The 18,133-nt window shown below is 43.9% G+C and overlaps 1 protein-coding gene across 1 annotated transcript; it reads right to left on the reverse strand.

Annotated features, from left to right (window-relative positions):
* Nucleotides 1–329: 329 nt before the first annotated feature.
* Nucleotides 330–12,973, reverse strand: wnt5b (wingless-type MMTV integration site family, member 5b). The gene is made up of 6 exons (XM_061071000.1): nt 12,798–12,973; nt 11,602–11,689; nt 11,221–11,380; nt 6,480–6,772; nt 738–896; nt 330–644 (listed from the first exon to the last, which is right to left on the reverse strand). Exons 1-6 carry the CDS (start codon nt 12,971–12,973, stop codon nt 345–347), a joined length of 1,176 nt encoding a protein of 391 aa, XP_060926983.1. The 3' UTR covers nt 330–344.
* Between the last annotated feature and the right edge of the window lie 5,160 nt (nt 12,974–18,133).

Genomic DNA, 18,133 nt, shown 5'->3' on the forward strand with positions numbered 1-18,133 from the left:
GAGCCGTCGTGAAAAAGCGTGGAAGACGTCCAGTTCCTCCTCTTCGATCCATCTCTCATTCGGCGGTTCACACACACACACACACACAAACACAAACATGGCCACACAGCAGCTTCTGCAACTGCATGTGAAAAAGTGTTTTCTCATCGGAGGTCGAGAAGGAAATAAAAAGATAAGAGCAGCTTTGTCAGATAATGGAACTTATCGTCTCTACTCATCCGAAACAAAACCCTGAAAAATCACCCTCCTGGATCCGTCCACCCTCCATACTCCCACCACTGCCTCCCCCACTCTCCTCCTTTTCCACCCCCGTCTGTCCTTCCGCCCACTGTCCGTCATGTGGGCTATTTACACACAAACTGGTCCACGAGCGTCGTGCAGCGCTTGCACTTGACGTAGCAGCACCAGTGGAACTTGCAGTGGCAGCGCTCGTGCTTGTAGGTCTTGAACTGGTCGTAGCCTCGGCCGCAGCACATCAGCTCGCAGCCGTCCATGCCCTCGGAGGTTTTGTTGCAGAGGCGGCCCAGCGTGCCCAGGGAGCCCGTGGTCTCGTTGCGGAGGCAGTAGTCCGGGCTGGGGTCGATGTAGACCAGGTCCTCCGGGGTCGGGGTGTTGAAGCGCTTGTCGACCTGCTCCAGCTTTCCCTGGATGAAATAAAGAAAAAGATGGATTTTGTGAGATTTCAGATTTTACGGGTCACCATTGAGGGAGAAGTGCATCAGGTATGAATTTGTTACCTTGCGTCCGGTGCGCATGGCGGCGGCACTGTCGTACTTCTCCTTCAGGAACTCCCCCACGCGTCTGAAGTCGGCCAGCTGGAGCCAACAGGTCTTCAGGCTGCAGGAGCCCGAGACTCCGTGACACTTACAGGCCACGTTGGCGAGGTTATAGACGGCCTGATGGAGCGAGAGACAGAGAGAGAGACGTTTCACCCAGAGTTCGTTTCTTTACGCCTCATTAATCAATATCTTATCCAAACCAAGGTCAACGGAAAGGAAAACTCCTCTGTATATTTTCCATCCATCCAGTATCTGTGTTTTTTCTCTGATGGTAACTATGTACTATCATGTATTTTAAGGGGTTCTGGAGATTTTATTCTTTTACAAATGTTTTCAATGAAATAATCATAAAAAAAAAGGTCCACATCCAACAAACTTTAATGTAACAGGAAACTTTTTTGCAGCCTTCCTTGAAAATCAAATCGATGTAGAAGAGTGTAATATAGGGAATTTGATGTTTGCATGTTTAACTTCTCACATATCAAGTTAAAGTAGTAAATCAGCTACACAGGATCTGGATTTCACATTATCCACTGAGGCCTGCACATCTGTTTCCTGCTACGCTGCTGCCATCTAGTGGTGAACATGTGTCAGTACGCGCTCTCATCTACAGTGGTCGCAGAAAACATGACCTCAGCAAACTGAACCAAGGGAAAAAACATCAGGGAAATCCAGATGATTCACAGTTTAACTTGAATTTATACAGTTTGACTTGATGCACTCTTTGCTTTGGGTCATTTCACACAGTCACACTCGGCTCAGTCATTTTTCACTATGACATTAACATATTAGACCCATATTGGATAATGCTGTGTTACAAGAGCAACACACTAAGCATGATGTAATAATATAAGATCAAAACTATACCAAACATAAAGAATACGGACATAAAATTGAGGTGAAGAGTTGCAGAAGATAATCTCACAAACTCTGCACTTCTTCACCTGATGTGATTTGACTTTATCTTATTAAACAGATTTGGGATTTACTCCGAGTTCTCCTTCTCCACTCAAGCCTGTTATCCCTCTCCTCTAAGTCACTTCTGCCACATGACTAAATGTAACAGTAGATCCACATGTGCCAGCTGAGCACTTGTTCATGCGCCGCTGCACTTAACAGGGGGGACGTTCCCTCATCCAAATAATCTTTCCGCAGCTGTAAACCTGGAAACACGCCCGTCTCTGGGTTTCTGTCAGCGCTGTGTGGCGGAGCAGAACCCGCCTCACTGTTAGAATGTGCCGAGAAACGCATAAACAAAGGGGGAAAATGCAAAGCAAAGAAAAACAAAGAAAAGATCTTTTTTTTGACACTGTCAATTCTGCTCCACCAAACTAAAACAAACATCTGACTCAGAATAGACGGTCCAGTGGAAACCATAGGAAATGAGGCTCTATTGTGAATTGACTTTCCCACACGGCTCCTATATGGAAAGCAGTCATTTGAAAGACTATGTATAAACAGTTACAGTGTGACATGTTATTATCTGAGCTGTAAAGTCAGCAGCTCTGAGTGAAGTTTATTTCAAAATTTTACTTAAAAACAAAATGCTCCGGCTCAGTTTCAACTTTACGAAACTTTTTTAATCAATATATATTTGAGTGTGTGAGTAAATAAATAAATAAAAACCAGAACAGGAAACAGGAGATTTATGATGCTGGCAGCAGTGAACTTTACGGGGAGCCCTTCACCCCTGCAGTTTTACCAGGTCGCTTTAACAGCGTTCAGTAAACAAGTCACATAACACACACACACACACACACACACACACACACACACACACACACACACACACACACACACACACACACACACACACACACACACACACACACACACACACACACACACACACACACACACACACACACACCCCTCCCCAACACACACACACTCACACATCCTTTATACACAAGTAGTGTGTCGCTAATCATGGATTACGTTATTTTATTTGAGAACAGATCCTTTGACTCAGATTCTATTATTTCCTGCTCCTCACACAAACCCATCCCTGTGTCTCCTCGCGTTGCCTGATCTCAATTACCTTCTCATCTCTGTGCCCCTCACCCCTGCATCCGACCCCCACCTCCCACCCCGGCTCCGCTCTACTTTACTACCCAGCAGGCATAGCACTCGGCACCCTCCAATCCTGCCGTTCGACCCCGATGACCCCGACAAACAAGCCGCTGAGAAGGACAGGGGACAATGACATGTTGTCGATTGTAGAAGAGAAAAAGCCACATTTAAATTTTACTACCACAACTTTTAGACTCTAGGATTCATTCTTTAAAAGTTATTTGCATTTATCTTCAGGAGGGAATCCTCGTATATCTGACCCCATCTTCAACCCACTGATAAGATGCAATAATCAAGACATTTGTAATGATATTAGGGAACCAAATCAAGTTTTTGAACTTCAGCTGAAAAAAGGACCTAACTTAAGATGCTTTCAGACGTGTGCTGGACCCTGGACATGTTCCTGATGTTTTCTGGAGGGGCTTGTATGTGAGAATGCAAATGTCAGAGTCAGTTGCTCAGGACATTTTCTTGAACTGTTCCTGCCAGACTCCTGGTAAAATGTCCAGAAAATGTCAGAGTGAGCCCAGGTGGGAATTCGGCTAGCAAACCTCAGTTCACTGACGGAGACGTGAACTTAGAGTTTTTGAAGATAGGAGACGATGCAAGTGTCCATGTGCTTTGAACAACAACACGTGATTTCTGCAGCTGAATTCATAAGTCGTGTGCTGCCTCCTGCTGCTCTGCAAAGGCGCCCCCCCCCCTCGCCTGAATGTCCTGCACATTTTACTTTTGTCGTGAACACGTCCGACCGAACAGTCTCCTGCTGCGTTCTTCATATGTGAAAGGCAAACTCCACCAAACTTCCAAACCCAATTTCACATCGGATCTACTGATCTTCTACATTTTTTACCACTAGAATTGATGTTATTTTTTTCATTTACATTTAATAACTTCTAAGCCTCATTCTTTGTATGAACAGAGCTATAGAAACATTTTTCATTACTACACATTATGAGCTTCAAATAACCTCATACTGTCAAACTGTGCATGTGTGTGTCCAGCATCATACTGAGCTATTCGGTGGGTCACGCCTGCTGGGCGCAATGACACAGGACCTTATGAACACACACACACACACACACACACCCACACACGTTCAGTCATGCGTAGTGGAGACACGGTCTCTGTGTCAAGCACAATAGGTTCTGCCCAGGCAGGGTTAGGGGTTAGGAGCAGGGTGTGTGTGTGTGTGTGTGTGGGGAGTCAGTACTAGGTTGAGTCGGTGCTATAATAGGGCAGACATAGAGAAAACAGCTCGGCCTTTGTGACAGGAGAAGCAGTAAATGAGGAGCAAGGAACAGAAGAGACGAGAGACTGCAGTGTCTGTTGGACGGAGCAGCTTAAAGTCCAGTACACAGATGAGCCTCAGGGTCTAGATTTCATCATCTGTCCATATCTGCAAAGGTCAACACGTCTCATCTAGATGCAGCCCGATAGTTATGACTGCGATTGTGCAATGTGGGGACACATATATGCCGGCTTTTGAAACTGAAATAGAAAGAATGAGTGTGTTTCATTCATCTATTCAAACTAAGGCACATTTAGTATCTTTGGAAAGATCTTGCTTTTAATTAAAAAATACTTTTGTTTGTTGGCACATCGCTCCGTGGACCAGGATTCAGAGATGAAGTCCTTGAATGATCTTATTTAGAAAGTACACAAAAGCCCACAGACCAGAAACGTCCACACACCAGTTGATGCTCCCAGAAGATTCGTATTTTACCTCTGAGAAAGGCAAATAAAGCTTGTGTGTGCATCAACCGGTGAGCGAACATTTCTCTTTTATTTCCCAAATCAGAACTGTTGAGCTTGTGTCCTCAACAGGTTGACAGATACATCTGAAAGTTCTCTTCTGTGTCTAGATCAACAAAGTGCCCTGTTATTGTCTTTAGACCGGGAATGTGCGTCAAGTTGTTTTGGTGTCTATGTGACGAGCACTGCCTCATTTGATTTGTGTGGAACGGAGACAGTGGACCTGGGTGAGTGTGTGGGTCTTTGCTTTGAGAGTCGGGGGAGTGTGACGGAGTCCCATTCCTCACCCTGTGTCTCGGTCTCCAGACGCTTGTACACACACACACACACACACACACACACACACACACACACACACACACACACACACACACACACACACACACACACACACACACACACACACACACACACACACACACACACACACACACACACACACACACACACACACACACACACACACACACACTGAAGAACACACACATACACAGCGGCACGCCCCTGTCACCTCTACAAAAGCCCGGTGGTTTGCCTTGTTCAACCAAGCGAGACAAATCCCGCTTAAGACAAACCGGCGTGTCCCGAAAGAAAAAAGAGAGGAAGAAGGGATGAGGAGGAGAGAAGAAACTTGTCTTCCCTTTTCATTCCTGTCTTCTCCTCTCTTCCAATCCAGTGGACAGACAACAATGAAAGTGAAGAATCAAACTGGAAAGAGGGAGGAAACGTCATTCAAAAGGAAGTGTGTTACAGAACTACGTATGTGTGTGTGTGTGCGTGTGCGTGTGTGTGTGTGTGTGAGTGTGTGTGTGAATATAAGGTCGTAGCAGTAGATCTTTCTCTCATACACTCCACTATAGCCCCAGTGGGACCCTCAGCAGAAACACAACCTCTCCAGACCCTCACCTCCGACCTCTGACACACACACATGCACGCACGCAAAAAAACCAGACACACAGTCTCTCAAACAAATTAAATGGAGCTGAGCTGTGCGCACAGTTGAACACACACACACACTCGTGGAAACACACACACACACACAAAGACAGACGCTGAACGTCTCTTTCTTGTAAACAGCTTAAACAAAGCTTCTCTGAAGATAAAAGTGAAGATAAACACATCTTTAAGATCCACTCTGTACCTGAATGCCCAAATGGACCTTTTACAAGGAAAGTGCGTGTGTGTGTGTGTGTGTGTGTGTGTGTGTGTGTATGTCTGTGTGTGTGTGTCCACACTCGTGTATGTGTGTTTACATCCCAGTCAAAGGTGAAAGGTTTCTTTTAGTGCATTTCTCCACCTGAGAGCATTGCCAAACACGCTCCTACGTCAAGTTGAGAGTGTCTGATTGAGTCTCGGGATGGCAGCCCGCATGGGACAAAAACTCAAAGGCCTCAAAAAACTCAGCGTGCTTGTTTGATAAAACATCACAAGTATTAACTTGTTGTTTTCTTGCTCAATTAATTGCTTAAGTTTCATCTTTAAAATATCATTCCTGCAACAATGCGATTGTCAATTATGCTGCTGCATTCGTGTAGGAGGATATATTTATGTGTGTGTGTGTGTGTTACTCCGATGGAATGTGTGTTGACCTAGCGACCTATCCAGACTCCAAGGGCGTTAGCAGTTATACCATTTGGACCCTCCCAATAAATAACCTATACACACCCACAAACATACTGGCAGGTCAGGCAGTTGGGGGCCACCTTGACTCACACACACATTCCTTACAGACAGACACACACACTCACACACACACACACACACATACAGGGTAAAGAGTCATGGGTACACACTCACTTCCAGAACTCTGAACTTCATCCCCTGTTTTTTTTTCCAGAGACAAAATAGAAGTACAGGTGTGTGTTTCCGTACCTGTCTCCCTGCTTCGTTGTTCTGCACGTTCATCATGGTGCGGGCGTGCTCGGCCGACCCGCGTGGGTAATTCTTCTCCCTCTCCCTGGCGTCCACGAACTCGCGTGCGAACCGGTAGCCGTAGTGAACGTTGTCGCCGCAGCCGCCCCACAGCCAGTCCCGCGGGAGGTCACGGGGTCGTGCGGCCCGGCTGCAGCCACAGGTGGAGAGCTCGCCCTCCCGGCACGCCCGGCTGATGGCGTTGACCACGCCGGCCGCGCTTATGGCGTAGGTGAAGGCCGTTTCCCTGGAGCCTGAAGGAAGACAGAATTTACTGAAGTGAGAATTGACACACAATAAGATTTATTTTGTCACAGTGGCTGTCACTTTAAAGTAATCAGTGCTTTGCTCAGTGTGTGTTTGTGTGTGTGTGTGTGCATCCCCTGACAGGAAACATGGGTAGCTGCTCAGGTTAACTCGCCCCCTCCCCAACACACACAGCAAACAGCCCCACACCCCTGTCGACCCAACAATAGACAATAGCTGTGGTTTTAGGCTCTAACTCCGAACCTGTTTAAACCCAGAAGCTTCAAATACCAGCTCAGTCGTCCATGACACACGTGAGGGAAACAGATCAGCTTCATCTCACTCATTTGGAACTTTTTGTCATTTCTGTGTCATTGTCCTGGCTCGTCCCCTCTTATGTTTTAGGACCAGTTCCTTCAAATTAATAAATAAACCTGTATTTACGTCTTCATCTGTACTTGTATCAAGCTGTGAGATGCTTCTGTTTTCCCCTCCAATATAAAGTTACATCGAATTTCAATTTGTTATTCTCACAGACAAGAGGAAGTATGTTAGAAATGTTCCACCACAACATTCCTGTTCCTCTGTTTTGATCTGCACAACCTACTTCCTCACAAACACTCCCTCTACAAACTGCTGACAGAGTGATGCCGCTAAATGTCATGTTACATCAAATCCTCTCCATGTTATTGAAATCTTTTAAAAACCTATTTTTTTCCACTAATTTTCTATAAGTGATTTTATGTTCATTGTACATCATAAATAGTTTTAAAGTACGTTGAGCTACGAAATGTGCTATATAAATTGAGTTTATTATTATTAAAGAGATATACGTTCATCAGAACTATATCTAATATATGTGCAAATAAATTAAATGCTATTCAACCAGCCATCAGCTCATAATGCTAAGTTATAGAGTTTGACAAAATCCAGACATTTTAAAGATAAACAAAATGCAAAAAAATGTAATAATACTTCAGCGATCGATCCTTAATCGCTTACTCTTTGCAGTTGCTTGGATCATGAGGGTTTCAGGGGACTTTGTAGGCCCCAGGCCAAAAGGAACAATCTTCAAATGATAGTAATAATAAATAATAATAAAGTTCAAGTGCACACACATTGAAATGTCTTCAACCAAACTGCAGGAAGTTAGTGGCATGGGGCCTTTTAAGAGGGTTTCTGACCGTGTTGTCATTCCAGTCCCATGTAGGTTCTCACAAAATTGTCTTTGCTGAGGACTAACGTATTCATCTGTTCTCAGGGGCCCATTTCTCAGATAGAGGCCCCAGGCAATTGTCAGCTTTGCCCTCCCTGTTGCAACACACTAACCCATATTAACCAATTCTATTGACTTGGGGGACTAACGCCATCTTACACTGGGGAATACACAACACAACCGGCATGTCCTATTCTCCACATTAATACACAAACCATTTCAACACACAGGGAAGTAAGAAAGAGGACAAAGACCACAAAAAGTGTTGTGAAACTCCACGATTTACATGTGAAACAGTTGAGAATCCCACAGTACCACAGGGCTGAGGCTGAATTTACACCACAGTGACAATTTATGAGCGGTGATTCCAGTATTTGACTTTTAACATGATCATCATTTTTCTATCTTTAACTTATATTTAAAACCTGATCTCACGGTGATTGAGAATCCAACACAATGTCGACCTGTTCCACACAAAAGTCTGAAACTCTGGACTGACTTTGACAGTTTTTTTTATGGGATTTTTCAGGTTCACTCTGATATTCCTATCATTTCAAATGAAACTACTGTCTGGGATATTTAACAGTGACTCTTGGGCTTTAACACATTTTTTGGGATGATTTAGATGTTATGGAGCCTAAAAGTGTGTTATACTGCAAGCAAATTTTTATAAATACACATGCCGCACAGAAAATTCACACACACACACATTTGTATATGTATATGTATACATATTGCTAATTGTGTAATGTGCCTGACACATCCATAATCCATCCATCCATCCAACTATCTATCGTGTTAAATGGTAAATGGTTTTGTATTTATATAGCGCTTTTCTAGTCTTGATGACCGCTCAAAGCACTTTACAGTACAGTTTTACATTCACCCATACACACACACATTCATACAGTGCATCTATTAGCAGCACTTTTGTTGTTCTATGAGGGCCAAAAGTGTTGAAGATATTGTGCTGTTATATAAAGTATAACTTGAGTATTTTCTATCATAAAAGTGCTTTGCTGTGTGGATCTATTGAATACTACAGAATCCACAGCCGGCTGCAGACAGACAGACGGACAGACAGGTATGCATGCAGATGGGAGTCGTGTGGGCTGCTCATTCAAGGTTTCCTGCAGCAGTATCACACAGGCAGGGCGAGGGCGCATGTTAAACACGCAGCAGGATCATAATGAGACGCAGGCGCAGCGGTTTATGGGACTGGAGGAGCCTCCACTTCAAATAGCAGGTCCGGATGTGCCGGCTCGGTGTCAGCTCATCGGCGCATTTCAAAAGAGGAGCCGCAGGACAATGGAGCGACTCACACCTCCGACTGTCAATAGAGAGAGAGGCGCACAGAGGAGCGCAGACAGAGGAGAGAGGCGCAAACACCTCCACTGGCGGAGTGACTGGCCCCCAGCGGAACTCACACTTACTTGTTGATGGGAGCTTTCCCACATCGCCTGCTGGGAATTAGACGCTCAAGCTGCCGATCCAGGGTCTGAGCGACACCGAGATATTTATTAAAAGTGGCTGGAGACACACGAAGCGTTTTATATCTGGGTAATGATGTGGGTTTTACGCGTTGGGTCTTTGTCCAGCAGCGACTCATGTCCCCGGTTAGATAAGAGGGAATGGACTCAGTGCGCCTGCGCGTAATGTGCCAACGACAAGTGGGCGCAAAGTAATCCCACTTTTATTTATGTATCTAAACGCGAAAGGTTATTAATATTACAAATAAGTGGACTCATAAGGTGAAGAAAGAAAGAAAGAAACCCCACTTCTCTCATTGATATATAAAATGAAATGTTATGACTATTATAAAAATATGACTAAAATTGAATTTCAATCCTATCCAGACATTTGTTTTCCATACGAGAAAAATGACCGACAAAAAAAGAAAGGATGAGAGAAAGAAAGATTCTTTTTTGTCTATGGTTTCCAAATATTAAATACTACAAATAATAGGACTAATAATGGTCAAGTTCAATTAATGTCACATCTAGATTTGATTAGTTTAGGAAAAATCAACAGGGTCAACAGGACAGTAAGACCGAAAAACCATTACACTTCACTACAAACTCTTTAACAAGTAAAATACACCGTAACATGGAGCCTGAATATTATGATAACAGGGAACAAGTGAAGAGCACAAATTTGATAAAATATGATCAAGCTGTGTGGGAACAAGTATCTCAATGGCTGTTGACTTTCACAATCACACTACCTGACACACTCTAGTGTTTTTCTACGGGGCTACATCCCCACCTCATGAGTATAAGTGTGACACTGCCTGAATCAACAGTATTTACCTGACGTGCCACTTTATGTCAGTAGCCAAACCAACAACTGTTCATTTAATCTGAATGTTACGTATCTCCACAGGATCACATCTGTCTCCACCAAACCTCCACACCTCCAACTTAAGGCTGAAGGAAAATTTGTTGTATTATTTCAGTCTGTTATTTGACTCAACTCAAACATCCTCCTCTATCATGATCTGCACGACCTGTCCAAACACCATGGGCGTGTTTTTCTACACTGATATTCACCATAACATCCCTTTCAAAATAAGACAAAATTAGTCACTGCATTATTAGAACCATCACCTGAGCTACTGTACAGTTCATGTCTGGATGCTGTGTTTGGGCGTCAGGGGATTCAGCTAGTCATTTCTCTCTTGATGTTTTAAAGATTAAATAAGTGACGACAGTGGTGCCACTGAATTCTCTTTCTGTTTTAACATTTCTTACTGATTTGATGGAGTGTATAAAGAAAGAAAGAAAGAAAACAGTAGCTTTTGGACTTTTGCATGATCAATGAAATCAGTATTTTTAGCTTGAATGCAATTGTCTTCATGAACAAACTCTGTTATATTGACATGTCTGATTCGGTCTTCTGATTCTGCTTATGTCTCTCTTTCTTATCTGATTAACTTTTATCTCATGTGTCTTTTATTGCATCTTCCTCTAGCACTTTTTTTTATTTTATTGTTTTTCCTTTGCCAACTCTGTAAAAGAACTTTGACTCCACTCCTGATGTTTGTGTCATGCTATACAGAAACATCTGACTTGATTTCAAATCTGACACATACAGTTGCATGGAACTAAAGGGAACAGATGCAGCTGCTTCTTATATATCCAACACACACTGGACTGGAATCTGCCATCACCCTTTAACTCACTGACAAACACAAACTTTCCTCGCTGTTCCTGATTCCTCTGTTTTCATCCGTCAACTCACCGATCTGCATGACCCGTCCGAACACAGATGTGTTGTCCACGGTGCTGCAGTTCCACCTCCTCTGTCTGAACTGGTACTGGCACTCCTTGATTCCAGTCTTGGCTCCGTCCCCGATGTGGATCATGTGGTCCTGGTACAGCTGGCAGAGCTTCCTCTGGCCCTGCGGACCACACAGCAGCAGAAGAGGAGAGATTAGCCGAGATTAGTCAGTTAATGGTTTGATACTTTAGTCGTCTCTGCAGGGAAATTCTCCCTCCAAGTACAGAAGAGGAGCTGGTAGGAAGATAAGGTGCTCAGAGACTCTAGGAGCCCTTGTTGACATCATGAGAGTGGTAAGAGTGGTGTTTATATATTTGAAAATGTATTTCCTGTGGCTCTTACCTGAGAGAGTCCAGACAGCTGACTGCAGAGAGGCTGCGCTCCGATGATGTACATCTCCGGCCGCTGGATCGGGGTCAGAGCTAGTGACCTGAGAGACAGAGGCCATGTTAATCCTCGATTCAAACTAATAAACTGAATCTATTAAACTCACAGATAAAGTGGCTGAGACTCTGTGATGTACGACTCTCTCTGTGAGAGCAGGTCGGAGCTGCAGAGGACAAAGTTCAGAGGCAGGTTTTATTAGTGCAAGCGGCCTATAAAATGTAGATAAATAGACTCCTGTGGTGAACATCTCTGCAGACGCTATCTTCGTGGTCTGTTTCTTTTTCTTTTACAACAAACAGAGTGCTGTAATTAAACATGTTAATCGTGTTGGTCTCAGAAAACAGCCTCAGAAAACAGAGTAAAACTGTCCCAAAACACAGAAAATGACAGTTAACTCTTTCTGGTGTCTTATAAAGACTCTTGAAGCTAATTTGAATGACTATATCAGTTTGTTGTCCATTTCAACAAATGCAATTCACATCTATGAAACTATTCGAGGAATGGGAGCATCATCTTCAATTTGCATTTGGATATTTGACCCTCACCTTTCCCATGTTGTTTTAAGGACTCAAATCATGCACTGATTAAAGTTACAGGTGAGTTTTCACAAACCTGCACACGTAGTCCACTGCATTACCACAGATGCATTTTTGAAAGTCAAGAACAAGTGTGTTGTTAATTGACGGTCTCGAAGGCGCAGAAGCAGCAGGCCAGCTTACAGCGCCATTTGGGCCTCAGCCAGGGTAAATATTGTGACAGAGCCTTCACATTTGTTCCATTCATTGTTAGTGCTCCACCACACGAATGGAACATCGCGGCACGACGCAAAGCTAACCCCCCCCAAAACACACACGCACGCAAACGTGAGGCAAAACAGAGTGAAGCCTCGGTTCAAAATGTGCCAGCTGTCATCTTTATCAAGACTCTAGACGCACGAAATGAGGATGATAAGAGGAGAATCGGAACCTCCCGTGCGTAAAAGCCAAATTACGCACATTTCAAATGCAAATTTTAAGGGTGAGGACGATATTATACCATCAAATCTTGAACCGAAAACAACAAATATAACTTATTCTAACCACCAAATGGAGGTCAGTTCATCCAAAGTTTGGTAAAATCTTTAAAAAAACATTGATCAATGAGTTACTCACCACCATGAGTTGGCATCCACCACCAGCAGTTGGGAGCTGCAGGCGAGGAAGGCGGCTGCCAGCAGCAGATGTCGGACAGCACTGGTTCTCCTCCTCCGGACAGGCCTGGTGTCCATGGTCCGCTGCGTCACCGCCTCACAGCCGGTGTTTGGGGAAACGCTCCGCTGTTGAGACATGGGCACAGAGTGAGGGAGGCGTCCCAGCTCAGCCCTGCCGGGTCTCTGTCTCTGGACCTGGACGCAAAACCCCCTGAAAGCTGGCGATGCGTGAGGCAGACTCACGTGTGTCCTGATTTTGTGTCCAAGTTTTTCACTCTCCAGCTGTCTTTGACCCTTTCCTCTCCTCTGTCTCTATGTTAAAAAGACAATTCCTCTCAGAAAATGGTGAAAAAGTCAACCAAGCAGGACAAAGTTCTTAATCCACGTGCAGTTTCACTGTGGATGAATCCAAAATTGATCTGAAATTACAGCAGCATGTTTCGAGAAGCCCTTGAAAGCTGCTTGCAAATAAAACCAGATTCCTCTTTGCTTAAAACGCCTCTAAGATGTGCGTAAAATGGTTTGGCATCAGTTGGATTTTACGCAAAGAGACAAAAGGTATCTCCCTTATCCTCTGGCTCTAAAAAATGAAATAAAGAATGGTGAAACAAAACATAGCTTCAGTTCGTAAGGTTGTTGTCTTGAGCAAAGATTAACAAGGAGAGTAAAACGCTAATTGAGCAGAAAACCGACTGTTCCTTTCCCTTCCTGTGCCCTAACAGGCCACTCCACATCTACCTCTCTCTTTCTCTCTCTCTCCCCCTGCTATACACTCCTCCTCTTCTCACCCCCACTTCACCTCAGACCAGACCACTTCATCTTTCCCTCCCTCCAACCTCCCTTTTACGGCCATACATCGCGCACGCCTGCGCGCAGAGCAGCAGATCAACAAATGGGTGTTTTCAGTCTGGAAGCACCTGCGTTACTGGAGACCTTGAGTTCACAAGGTTTAGAAATAAGCTAAACTGAAACCCAATGGAAGGAAATCATTAATCTATTACTAGGTTTTAAGGCCGATCAATCAGTGATCCATGCATTGTTCATCCATGGACTCGCAGATTGGGTAATTTATTAAAACTTAAAAGTGAAATGTGTGCGTCACATTTGACGTTAATCCAAATAAAGTGCGTAAAATAAGGGCAAGCAGAAAGCAGTACTGTATAGGCCAGAGAGGGAGAAATTCCTTTTATTAGCTGAAGTGGATAATTTGTTTGGATAAAAGGTGAGCGCTTCAAAATCGCCTAATCCTTTCTTCTTTGGTGTGCGAAAATAAAAGGCGACATACCGCCTCCACACACACGTTTACGCACGGACACACACACTGACAAAGACGGCCGGGAGTCCTGCAAAGTCCGCGAAAGTAAAGAAAAGGCGATTGGGAGCGAGTTCCCCTCAATACTGACCCGGTGAGAGACGCACAGGGTGTCTGCCTCCTCTGATCCGACTCAGCGCTTCTCTAAAGAATCAGTGCGTCCACAGACAGGCAGGTTACACCGGGACCCTGAGATTTAAAGAATCTGGACCCTGACGTTTTTAAGACTTCATAAAATCAAATAAGAAATCCAAATGGAATCAAGAAGAAAAGAAAAGAATAACTCTGAAGGTATCAAGACAGCATTTTGAAACATAGATTCCTCAGTTGTACGCGTTCTAAACCCCTTGGGGATCTATTTTATTAATATTAAACACAAAGATCAGTTTAAATCTATATCATCTATATTCATAAAATATGTGACATATTTTGTGTTATAAGTTCGTCTACATGTCATTCTAGGGTTTCTGTTGGATCAGAGTCGGATGTCATTCGTCTCTGCATGACAATAGATCCGCAGCAATGTTAAGCAGGGGCCGCACACCTTTCATCTCCCGGGGGCCCCCGAAGTTCCCTGGGACACACACACACACACACACACACACACACACACACACACATACAGTGAAGTGATCTAACTGGCTGCCTTCAATATACATCGGACTGCTAGTTGATATTCTGTGTGTGTGTCAGAGTCAGGTTGGTCGGGTGAGTAAACATGTTTTAGGAAACAGAAACGTGTTTATATTGCGAAACAACATAAAAACTGGTTGGACTGAAAGAGTCTGTATTTAAATATTGTCTGTATTCAGATGTTGCCATATACATGAGGCACCTTGCGTCGGTTTCCGTTTGTAAGCCTCAGGTTACTGAGACAACAGCGCCCCCACTTGGCTAAAATCAGCTGCTATATCAGTGTCTCTATATTATATAAGAATCTGGCGTATTGGAATTTATTTATATTAGATAGAGGTACTGTTTTGAAACTTATTACAGTATCATGTATGACATCTTATATACTGCACTGTACCATATACGATATACTGTAATAGACAGTATTTGTACTACTTTATATTTCAGTAGGTAATTGTTGTCTTTAATAGTTCTATTCTGTGACATGATACACTGCTGCAAATAATGGTGAAGCAGCACATTTAGAAGTGATCGAGAGAAAAGTTTACAAATATCACACGGCCTGGAGTTTTCAGTTTCAAGTCATTTTTATTTTTGTCGACTCATACTTGTGTTTGTTTCTCTCTCCGAGACTCAGGAGAATGAAAGACTGCGACAAGTCAATGACTCAGGATTATTGATGACAGACCAATCAGCATCCGCCCTGTTATTAATGATCAGCCTTTCACTGACATCACAGCGCCATCTACTGCTTTGATAGGAGGGAACTGCAGAAATTCCAGGGTCTTTATTTGAAGCTAACGTGGCTCTCGAGCTTGTAAAAGGGTTTAGAGAAATTTTTTACATTTCAAAACAGAATGTATTTAGGTTGAGACATCTGAAAAACTAAATGTTTCTCCTCCTGAGATCTTTGATAATTAAAACAATGATAGATTCATTATTTGGGAACTAAGGAGGCCAACAGCTGATTCTTGGACAGCATCAAAAATAATGGACTGAAGCAGCCCCACTGATATTTGACGTAGTCGCAGCAGTAGTCAACTTGTGATGTGCTCGTTGAAACACAAGGAGGAGCAGTTCAGCCTCGATACACACACGCAGCCAAAGGAGAGGCAGTGAGGGTTGAAAACACTGAGACAAAACTTTGGACCAAGTGAGATAAAGAAGGAATGAAAGAGGAAGGAGGGGAAACAGGGAGAGTGGAAGAGAGAGGGAGTGTCCAAGTAATGGATACACAGTGAGGGAGGCAGACGGAGAGAGAGAGAGAGATGGGGGACTTATCCCTGGAGGATATGAGCAATAGTCATGCAACAGGGAGCAATGCCTGAAAGAGTCGGCATGCGGCTCCTCTCTGGATTAACCAGCAGCCTCACCCGCTCGTTTTTTATTGCCCTCAGTGCCAGGCTGCAGCGAGAGAGCCAGGCCGCTTCCTCCTGCAGGGAAAGCAGCTGCGCTCGGCTGATGTCTGAGCTGAGCCCCTGGAAGACGCCGATGCCAAAAATGCTAATTGCCAATTTTTAGAAATGACTGTCACTTGAAAATTGATCACCCTCTAGTTAAATATAATCCTCGGAGTGTATATGGAGGGAGTCGGGGCAGAGCGAGAGAAGAGAGGATGCATGTGACACAATTGATGAGGGCATTTGTTTTTTGGTTGCAGCTCAAGGAAACACAGTTGCAGCATCTCACCCTCAGGCAGGATACTTGAACCCCCGTCTGTGGCTGATTTCAGAAGAATCGTGCAAAAGGCTTCTGAGTTAAAGGGTTAATTTCTCCAAAGGACGACCAGGTACAGGCCAGACTCAACCTGAGCATCGTCCCTGGAAGATACAGCCTGTCCTCAACAGTGCATTCAAACAAGAAGCAGAAATGTTCTAGTGTCTCACTGTTCAGCTGCTTTCAACCAGTGGGGAAGCAAATATTCAGATCTTTTACTAGGTGTAAAATAAAACCTCTTCATCACAGTGGATAAAAACCCTTTATTGAACATGTAAAGTTAAAGTTTAAAAACATAACAAACATGTACATAAATCAATAGTGATAATCCAAAAAGATATTATGAAAGCAGCATGAATTTGATACTAAATGTATACATTTTGAACTTGAATTTAGAACGTGAGTAAATGTACTTAGTTGAATCCCATCATTTCCAGCAAACTGTGAATACATATTAATTGCAGCACCAGTTCTAAAATGCACGATGAACAGCTGGAAACCTGAGCGCCTTTTACTTGCATCTATCATGTTTCCTTCTTTCCTGCTGCCTCCACCAAGAGGTCAAAGGTCAGGCACAGCAGCAGAGCACGACCCTGCAGCCTGAAGGGACTCAGAGGTTTACTTAAGGACCCTGTAGGACACTTTCGTCCTAAGCGACTTGCACTAGAGCTTGACAAAACCAGAGCTTTGGTCCAGTGGGAGAGTTTGGGGTTTGAGGAGTGAGGAGTGGGGGTGCTTCAGGAAACTGTTGAAGACAGAGAGGGATGCCTCTCCTCTGACAGCATTCATCAGGTGAGTCCAACATGGAAGAACCATAAACAAGAACATTCTGTGATTGGATTATTTGCAGACCCACAAATCTCTTTATACAGGCACGCGTTGGTAGGTTAAATTTGTTTCTGGCGGCCGCAGAGTAACTTGAGCAGCATCGACGCGTGAGTGTTTCAAGGAACTTTGAGGGCCCCAGGCAAAAGGCACCAGGGGGGCCCTACATCGAACAGAAGCAACCCCCCCACCCTACCTTACTCTTTAACACCCCTGTAAACATTAGATACATGAACAGACCGAGCCATCTTTGCCTACTCTGCGTTCCTTTTGTCCATATTTGTGCCCGTCTTCTGGATACAGTAGCATTGGAAATTGGGGGAGTAGCATAACCATCTCACCATCTCTCAACTCTGCCCTCTACTGGATGTATTGTTCAACAGCCTTGCCGACGTAAAGCACGAATGGAAGAATGTGGGCAGTGATGGTTACCTCATTCGAAACAAACGCATGTCTTTTCTTAAAGGCACATTAAGAGAATATCCACAATTTGTGCCATCCACAAACACACAAAGAACATATACTCACTAATTTATTAAGGATTTTTTTTCCTTTGCACATTTTCAGTCCTCGCTCATCTAAACCACTATTTCTCAGCTCCTGTTGTTTTTCTTTTGATCAGATATAAAAACAACCCTGCAGAGCTGACATGGGAATATGTGGCAGACACACGGACACATGCGTAAGAACCAAAGAGCTCAAACTACAAATACAACCTGCAGCAGACCCACGGGTGGATGAAAGTACACCTGCTCCACTTACTGTAGCCATATACCTCAACTTCTCTCTCACTCTCTCTCACTCTCTCTCAC

This window comes from Limanda limanda, chromosome 1 (assembly GCF_963576545.1).
Source record: "Limanda limanda chromosome 1, fLimLim1.1, whole genome shotgun sequence".
Lineage (NCBI taxonomy): Eukaryota > Metazoa > Chordata > Actinopteri > Pleuronectiformes > Pleuronectidae > Limanda > Limanda limanda.

Coding starts and splice junctions, on each gene's coding strand:
- wnt5b (XM_061071000.1), bottom strand. CDS start 12,973: ATGTCTCAACAGCGGAGCGTTTCCCCAAACACCGGCTGTGAGGCGGTG. Junction 6,773..11,220: donor CGGACGGGTCATGCAGATCG/GTGAGTTGACGG, acceptor GTCTTCCTTCAG/GCTCCAGGGAAACGGCCTTC. Junction 897..6,479: donor ACAACGAAGCAGGGAGACAG/GTACGGAAACAC, acceptor TCGCTCCATCAG/GCCGTCTATAACCTCGCCAA.